This window comes from Hemiscyllium ocellatum, chromosome 35, assembly GCF_020745735.1.
Source record: "Hemiscyllium ocellatum isolate sHemOce1 chromosome 35, sHemOce1.pat.X.cur, whole genome shotgun sequence".
NCBI classification, from domain to species: domain Eukaryota; kingdom Metazoa; phylum Chordata; class Chondrichthyes; order Orectolobiformes; family Hemiscylliidae; genus Hemiscyllium; species Hemiscyllium ocellatum.
In genome coordinates, this window is record NC_083435.1 from 23,391,741 (window position 1) to 23,401,326 (window position 9,586).

The 9,586-nt window shown below is 43.0% G+C and overlaps 1 protein-coding gene across 2 annotated transcripts in view; it reads right to left on the reverse strand.

Moving 5' to 3' along the window:
• The window catches only part of abcf1 (ATP-binding cassette, sub-family F (GCN20), member 1), a 96,374-nt gene extending 86,788 nt beyond the window's left edge, over positions 1-9,586 (reverse strand). For both annotated transcript variants that reach the window (XM_060850862.1, XM_060850861.1), the window contains exon 1: positions 9,292-9,586. In XM_060850862.1, coding sequence (XP_060706845.1) covers positions 9,292-9,409 — 118 coding nt within the window. In that variant the 5' untranslated portion in view covers positions 9,410-9,586. The remainder of the gene's footprint in view (positions 1-9,291) is intronic.

Below are 9,586 nucleotides of genomic sequence, written 5' to 3' on the forward strand. Positions count from 1 at the left end.
TTGGGGTAACACCTGTCTGTGAGGATCAGTCTGTGAGGTTTATATTCTCAGTATTATTGGGGAACATCTGTCTGTGAGGATCAGTCTGTGGAATTTATATTCTCAGTATTATTGGGGTAACAGCTGTCTGTGAGGATCAGTCTGTGGGATTTATATTCTCAGTATTATTGGGGTAACAGCTGTCTGTGAGTATCAGTCTGTGGGGTTGATATTCTCATTATTATTGGGGTAACACCTGTCTGTGAGGATCAGTCGGTGGGATTTATATTCTCAGTATCATTGGGGTAACATCTGTCTGACGATCAGTCTGTGGGGTTTATATTCTCAGTATTATTGGGGTAACATCTGTCTATGAGGTTCAGTCTGTGAGGTTTATATTCTCAGTATTATTGGGGTAACATCTGTCTGTGAGGATCAGTCTGTGGGGTTTATATTCAGTATTATTGGGGTAACATCTGTCTGTGAGGTTTATATTCTCAGTATTATTCGGGTAACAGCTGTCTGTGAGGATCAGACTGTGGGGTTGATATTCTCAGTATTATTGGGGTAACATCTATCTGAGAGGATCAGACTGTGGGGTTGATACATTCAGTATTATTGGGGTAACAGCGGTCTGTGAGGATCAGTCTGAGAGGTTTATATTCTCAGTATTATTGGGGTAACAGCTGACTGTGAGGATCAGTCTGAGGGATTTATATTCTCAGTATTATTGGGGTAACATCTGTCTGTAAGGATCAATCTGTGGGGTTTATATCCTCAGTATTATTGGGGTAACAGCTGTCTGTGAGGATCAGTCTGTGGGGTTGATATTCTCAGTATTATTGGGGTAACAGCTGACTGTGAGGATCAGTCTGAGGGATTTATATTCTCAGTATTATTGGGGTAACATCTGTCTGTAAGGATCAGTCTGTGGGGTTGATATTCTCAGTATTATTGGGGTAACAGCTGTCTGTGAAGATCAGTCTGTGGGGTTTATATTCTCAGTATTATTGGGGTAATAGCTGTCTGTGAGGATCAGTCTGTGGGGTTTACATTCTCAGTATTATTGGGGTAACATCTGTCTCTGAGGATCAGTCTGTGGGATTTATATTCTCAGTATTATTGGGGTAACAGCTGTCTGTGAGGATCAGTCTGTGGGGTTTATATCCTCAGTATTATTGGGGTAACAGCTGTCTGTGAGGATCAGTCTGTGGGGTTGATATTCTCAGTATTATTGGGTTAACATCTGTCTGACGATCAGTCTGTGGGGTTTATATTCTCAGTATTATTGGGGTAACAGCTGTCTGTGAGGTTTATATTCTCAGTATTATTGGGGTAACAGCTGTCTGTAAGGTTGATATTCTCATTACTATTGGGGTAACTTGTGTCTGTGAGGATCAGTCTGTGGGGTTTACATTCTCAGTATTATTGGGGTAACATCTGTCTGTGAGGATCAGTCTGCGGGGTTTATATCCTCAGTATTATTGGGGTAACATCTGTCTGGGAGGTTGATATCCTCAGTATTATTGGGGTAACATCTGTCTGTGAGGATCAGTCTGTGGGGTTGATATTCTCAGTATTATTGGAGTAACATCTGTCTGTGAGGATCAGTCTGTGGGATTTATATTCTCAGTATTATTGGGGTAACAGCTGTCTGTAAGGATCAGTCGGTGGGATTTATATTCTCAGTATTATTGGGGTAACATCTGTCTGTGAGGATCAGTCTGTGGGGTTGATATTCTCAGTATTATTGGGGTAACAGCTGTCTATGAGGGTCAGACTGTGGGGTTTATATTCTCAGTATTATTGGGGTAACAGCTGTCTGTAAGGATCAGTCTGTGGGATTTATATTCTCAGTATTATTGGGGTAACAGCTGTCTGTGAGGATCAGTCTGTGGGATTTATATTCTCAGTATTATTGGGGTAACATCTGTCTTGAGGATCAGTCTGTGGGGTTTATATTCTCAGTATTATTGGGGTAACAGCTGTCTGTGAGGAACAGTCAGAGATTTATATTCTCAGTATTATTGGGGTAACACCTGTCTGTGAGGATCAATCTGTGGGGTTTATATCCTCAGTATTCTTGGAGTAACATCTGTCTGTGAGGATCAGTCTGTGGGGTTGATATTCTCAGTATTATTGGGGTAACAGCTGTCTGTGAGGATCAGTCTGTGGGGTTGATATTCTCAGTATTATTGGGGTAACACCTGTCTGTGAGGATCAGTCTGTGAGGTTTATATTCTCAGTATTATTGGGGAACATCTGTCTGTGAGGATCAGTCTGTGGAATTTATATTCTCAGTATTATTGGGGTAACAGCTGTCTGTGAGGATCAGTCTGTGGGATTTATATTCTCAGTATTATTGGGGTAACAGCTGTCTCTGAGTATCAGTCTGTGGGGTTGATATTCTCATTATTATTGGGGTAACACCTGTCTGTGAGGATCAGTCGGTGGGATTTATATTCTCAGTATCATTGGGGTAACATCTGTCTGACGATCAGTCTGTGGGGTTTATATTCTCAGTATTATTGGGGTAACAGCTGTCTGTAAGGTTGATATTCTCAGTATTATTGGGGTAACAGCTGTCTGTAAGGTTGATATTCTCATTACTATTGGGGTAACTTGTGTCTGTGAGGATCAGTCTGTGGGATTTACATTCTCAGTATTATTGGGGTAAGAGCTGTCTGTGAGGTTGATATTCTCAGTATTATTGGGGTAACAGCTGTTTATGAGGATTAGTATGTGGGATTTATATTCTCAGTATTATTGGGGTAACAGCTGTCAGTAAGGATCAGTCTGTGGGATTTATATTCTCAGTAGTATAGGGGTAACATCTGTCTGTGAGCATCACTCTGTGGGGTTGATATTCTCAGTATTATTGGGGTAACATCTGTCTGTGAGGATCAGTCTTTGGGGTTGATATTCTCAGTTTTATTCGGGTAACAGCTGTCTGTGAGGATCAGTCTGTGGGATTTATATTCTCAGTAGTATTGGGGTAACATCTGTCTGTGAGCATCACTCTGGGGGGTTGATATTCTCAGTATTATTGGGGTAACACCTGTCTGAGAGGATCAGTCTGTGGGGTTGATATTCTCAGTATTATTGGGGTAACAGCTGTCAGCGAGGATCAGTCTGTGGGATTGATAGTCTCAGTATTATTGGGGTAACATCTGTCTATGAGGTTCAGTCTGTGAGGTTTATATTCTCAGTATTATTGGGGTAACATCTGTCTGTGAGGATCAGTCTGTGGGGTTTATATTCAGTATTATTGGGGTAACATCTGTCTGTGAGGTTTATATTCTCAGTATTATTCGGGTAACAGCTGTCTGTGAGGATCAGACTGTGGGGTTGATATTCTCAGTATTATTGGGGTAACATCTATCTGAGAGGATCAGACTGTGGGGTTGATACATTCAGTATTATTGGGGTAACAGCGGTCTGTGAGGATCAGTCTGAGAGGTTTATATTCTCAGTATTATTGGGGTAACAGCTGTCTGTGAGGATCAGTCTGTGGGGTTGATATTCTCAGTATTATTGGGGTAACAGCTGACTGTGAGGATCAGTCTGAGGGATTTATATTCTCAGTATTATTGGGGTAACATCTGTCTGTAAGGATCAGTCTGTGGGGTTGATATTCTCAGTATTATTGGGGTAATAGCTGTCTGTGAGGATCAGTCTGTGGGGTTTACATTCTCAGTATTATTGGGGTAACATCTGTCTCTGAGGATCAGTCTGTGGGGTTTATATCCTCAGTATTATTGGGGTAACAGCTGTCTGTGAGGATCAGTCTGTGGGGTTGATATTCTCAGTATTATTGGGGTAACAGCTGTCTATGAGGGTCAGACTGTGGGGTTTATATTCTCAGTATTATTGGGGTAACAGCTGTCTGTGAGGATCAGTCTGCGGGGTTTATATTCTCAGTATTATTGGGGTAACAGCTGTCTATGAGGGTCAGACTGTGGGGTTTATATTCTCAGTATTATTGGGGTAACAGCTGTCTGTCAAGATCAGTCTGTGGGATTTATATTCTCAGTATTATTGGGGTAACAGCTGTCTGTAAGGATCAGTCTGTGGGATTTATATTCTCAGTATTATTGGGGTAACAGCTGTCTGTGAGGATCAGTCTGTGGGGTTGATATTCTCATTATTATTGGGGTAACACCTGTCTGTGAGGATCAGTCGGTGGGATTTATATTCTCAGTATTATTGGGGTAACATCTGTCTGTAAGGATCAGTCTGTGGGGTTGATATTCTCAGTATTATTGGGGTAACAGCTGTCTGTAAGGATCAGTCTGTGGGATTTATATTCTCAGTATTATTGGGGTAACAGCTGTCTGTGAGGATCAGTCTGTGGGGTTGATATTCTCATTATTATTGGGGTAACACCAGTCTGTGAGGATCAGTCGGTGGGATTTATATTCTCAGTATCATTGGGGAAACATCTGTCTGACGATCAGTCTGTGGGGTTAATATTCTCAGTATTATTGGGGTAACAGCTGTCTGTGAGGTTTATATTCTCAGTATTATTGGGGTAACAGCTGTCTGTAAGGTTGATATTCTCATTACTATTGGGGTAACTTGTGTCTGTGAGGATCAGTCTGTGGGATTTACATTCTCAGTATTATTGGGGTAACATCTGTCTGTGAGGATCAGACTGTGGGGTTTATATTCTCAGTATTATTCGGGTAAGAGCTGTCTGTGAGGTTGATATTCTCAGTATTATTGGGGTAACAGCTGTTTATGAGGATTAGTATGTGGGATTTATATTCTCAGTATTATTGGGGTAACAGCTGTCAGTAAGGATCAGTCTGTGGGATTTATATTCTCAGTATTATTGGGGTAACATCTGTCTGTGAGGATCAGTCTGTGGGATTTATATTCTCAGTATTATTGGGGAACATCTGTCTGTGAGGATCAGTCTGTGGGGTTTATATTCTCAGTATTATTGGGGAACATCTGTCTGTGAGGATCAGTCTGTGGGGTTTATATTCTCCGTAGTATTGGGGTAACATCTGTCTGTGAGGTCAGTCTGTGGGGTTGATATTCTCACTATTATTGGGGTAACAGCTGTCTGTGAGGATCAGTCTGTGGGGTTGATATTCTCAGTATTATTGGGGTAACATCTGTCTGTGAGGATCAGTCTGTGGGATTTATATTCTCAGTATTATTGGGGTAACAGCTGTCTGTGAGGATCAGTCTGTGGGGTTGATATTCTCAGTATTATTGGGGTAACAGCTGTCTGTGAGGATCAGTCTGTGGGGTTGATATTCTCAGTATTATTGGGGTAACAGCTGTCTGTGAGGATCAGTCTGTGGGGTTTATATTCTCAGTATTATTGGGGTAACATCTGTCTGGGAGGTTGATATCCTCAGTATTATTGGGGTAACATCTGTCTGTGAGGATCAGACTGTGGGGTTGATACATTCAGTATTATTGGGGTAACAGCGGTCTGTGAGGATCAGTCTGAGGGGTTTATATTCTCAGTATTATTGGGGTAACAGCTGTCTGTGAGGATCAGTCTGTGGGGTTGATATTCTCAGTATTATTGGGGTAACAGCTGTCTGTGAGGATCAGTCTGAGGGTTTTATATTCTCAGTATTATTGGGGTAACATCTGTATGTAAGGATCAGTCTGTGGGGTTGATATTCTCACTATTATTGGGGTAACAGCTGTCTGTGAAGATCAGTCTGTGCGGTTTATATTCTCAGTATTATTGGGGTAACAGCTGTCTGTGAGGATCAGTCTGTGGGGTTTATATTCTCAGTATTATTGGGGTAACATCTGTCTGGGAGGTTGATATCCTCAGTATTATTGGGGTAACATCTGTCTGTGAGGATCAGTCGGTGGGGTTGATATTCTCAGTATTATTGGAGTAACATCTGTCTGTGAGGATCAGTCTGTGGGGTTTATATTCTCAGTATTATTGGGGTAACATCTGTCTGGGAGGTTGATATCCTCAGTATTATTGGGGTAACATCTGTCTGTGAGGATCAGACTGTGGGTTGATACATTCAGTATTATTGGGGTAACAGCGGTCTGTGAGGATCAGTCTGAGAGGTTTATATTCTCAGTATTATTGGGGTAACAGCTGTCTGTGAGGATCAGTCTGTGGGGTTGATATTCTCAGTATTATTGGGGTAACATCTGTCTGTAAGGATCAGTCTGTGGGGTTGATATTCTCAGTATTATTGGAGTAACATCTGTCTGTGAGGATCAGTCTGTGGGATTTATATTCTCAGTATTATTGGGGTAACAGCTGTCTGTGAAGATCAGTCTGTGCGGTTTATATTCTCAGTATTATTGGGGTAACAGCTGTCTGTGAGGATCAGTCTGTGGGGTTTATATTCTCAGTATTATTGGGGTAACATCTGTCTGGGAGGTTGATATCCTCAGTATTATTGGGGTAACATCTGTCTGTGAGGATCAGTCGGTGGGGTTGATATTCTCAGTATTATTGGAGTAACATCTGTCTGTGAGGATCAGTCTGTGGGGTTTATATTCTCAGTATTATTGGGGTAACATCTGTCTGGGAGGTTGATATCCTCAGTATTATTGGGGTAACATCTGTCTGTGAGGATCAGACTGTGGGGTTGATACATTCAGTATTATTGGGGTAACAGCGGTCTGTGAGGATCAGTCTGAGAGGTTTATATTCTCAGTATTATTGGGGTAACAGCTGTCTGTGAGGATCAGTCTGAGGGATTTATATTCTCAGTATTATTGGGGTAACATCTGTCTGTAAGGATCAGTCTGTGGGGTTGATATTCTCAGTATTATTGGAGTAACATCTGTCTGTGAGGATCAGTCTGTGGGATTTATATTCTCAGTATTATTGGGGTAACAGCTGTCTGTGAGGATCAGTCTGTGGGGTTTATATCCTCAGTATTATTGGGGTAACAGCTGTCTGTGAGGGTCAGACTGTGGGGTTTATATTCTCAGTATTATTGGGGTAACATCTGTCTCTGAGGATCAGTCTTTGGGGTTGATATTCTCAGTATTATTGGGGTAACAGCTGTCTATGAGGGTCAGACTGTGGGGTTTATATTCTCAGTATTATTGGGGTAACAGCTGTCTGTGAAGATCAGTCTGTGGGATTTATATTCTCAGTATTATTGGGGTAACAGCTGTCTGTAAGGATCAGTCTGTGGGATTTATATTCTCAGTATTATTGGGGTAACAGCTGTCTGTGAGGATCAGTCTGTGGGGTTGATATTCTCAGTAGTATTGGGGTAACACCTGTCTGTGAGGATCAGTCTGAGGGATTTATATTCTCAGTATTTTTGGGGTAACATCTGTCTGTAAGGATCAGTCTGTGGGGTTGATATTCTCAGTATTATTGGGGTAACAGCTGTCTGTGAAGATCAGTCTGTGGGGTTGATATTCTCAGTATTATTGGGGTAATAGCTGTCTGTGAGGATCAGTCTGTGGGGTTTACATTCTCAGTATTATTGGGGAACATCTGTCTGTGAGGATTAGTCTGTGGGGTTTATATTCTCAGTATTATTGGGGTAACAGCTGTCTGTGAGGATCAGTCTGTGGGGTTTATATCCTCAGTATTATTGGGATAACAGCTGTCTGAGAGGATCAGTCTGTGGGGTTTAATTCTCAGTATTATTGGGGTAACAGCTGTCTGTGAGGATCAGTCTGTGGGGTTGATATTCTCAGTATTATTGGAGTAACAGCTGTCTGTGAGGATCAGTCTGTGGGGTTTATATTCTCAGTATTATTGGGGTAACAGCTGTCTGTGAGGATCGGTCTGTGGGGTTGATATTCTCAGTATTATTGGGGTAACAGCTGTCTGTGAGGATCAGTCTGTGGGGTTTATATTCTCAGTATTATTGGGGTAACAGTTGTCTGTGAGGATCAGTCTGTGGGGTTTATATTCTCAGTATTATTGGGGTAACAGCTGTCTGTGAGGATCAGTCTGTGGGGTTTATATCCTCAGTATTATTGGGATAACAGCTGTCTGAGAGGATCAGTCTGTGGGGTTTAATTCTCAGTATTATTGGGGTAACAGCTGTCTGTGAGGATCAGTCTGTGGGGTTGATATTCTCAGTATTATTGGAGTAACAGCTGTCTGTGAGGATCAGTCTGTGGGGTTTATATTCTCAGTATTATTGGGCTAACAGCTGTCTGTGAGGATCGGTCTGTGGGGTTGATATTCTCAGTATTATTGGGGTAACAGCTGTCTGTGAGGATCAGTCTGTGGGGTTTATATTCTCAGTATTATTGGGGTAACAGTTGTCTGTGAGGATTAGTCTGTGGGGTTTATATTCTCAGTATTATTGGGGTAACAGCTGTCTGTGAGGATCAGTCTGTGGGGTTTATATTCTCAGTATTATTGGGGTAACAGCTGTCTGTGAGGATCAGTCTGTGGGGTTTAATTCTCAGTATTATTTGGGTAATAGCTGTCTGTGAGGATCAGTCTGTGGGATTTATATTTTCAGTATTATTGGGGTAACAGCTGTCTGTGAGGATCAGTCTGTGGGGTTTATATTCTCAGTATTATTGGGGTAACATCTGTCTGTGAGGATCAGTCTGTGGGGTTTATATTCTCAGTATTATTGGGGTAACAGTTGTCTGTGAGGATCAGTCTGTGGGGTTTATATTCTCAGTATTATTGGGGTAACATCTGTCTGTGAGGATCAGTCTGTGGGGTTTATATTCTCAGTATTATTGGGGTAACAGCTGTCTGTGAGGATCAGTCTGTGGGGTTGATATTCTCAGTATTATTGGGGTAACAGCTGTCTGTGAGGATCAGTCTGTGAGGTTTATATTCTCAGTATTATTGGGGTAACAGTTGTCTGTGAGGATCAGTCTGTGGGGTTGATATTCTCAGTATTATTGGGGTAACAGCTGTCTGTGAGGATCAGTCTGTGGGGTTTATATTCTCAGTATTATTGGGGTAACATCTGTCTGTGAGGATCAGTCTGTGGGGTTTATATTCTCAGTATTATTGGGGTAACAGCTGTCTATGAGGATCAGTCTGTGGGGTTTAATTCTCAGTATTATTGGGGTAACAGCTGTCTGTGAGGATCAGTCTGTGGGGTTTATATTCTCAGTATTATTGGGGTAACAGCTGTCTGTGGGGTTTATATTCTCAGTATTATTGGGGTAACAGCTGTCTGTGAGGTTTATATTCTGTATTGTGACAGTTGCGGTCGAGGCTCGGTCTCTGTGGTTTATGTTCCTGGCTCTGTTTGACGGGAAAGGGGTTTAAACTCTCTCCATGAATCTCCCTCCCAGCCTCAGTGTTCTCCCTGACGGCCTGCACGTCCCCGCCTCGGGGCCGTCTCTCTCTCTCTCTCTCACCCTCCTGGTTGGGCGGTGGGGGCGCCGCCGTCTCCTCTCCGTCCAGCCACTGCTCCTCGTCCTCGTCGTCCTGCGGGAGCTCCCGGCCGCCGCCGGCTTTGCCTCGGCCTCGCGGCATCCCCCTCGGGCGCGCGCGCTCTCGCTCTCTCTCTCTGGAACCTTCCAGCTGCTTCTGGCAGACCCTCGCGCTCCCGGCTGTCCCGGCCGCCCGAGCCGACAAGAACCCGGATGGTGTCACCCCAGCGCTCCTCACGTGGGGAAAGGTCGCGGCCGCAGCTTCTCCCGTCGGGTTGGG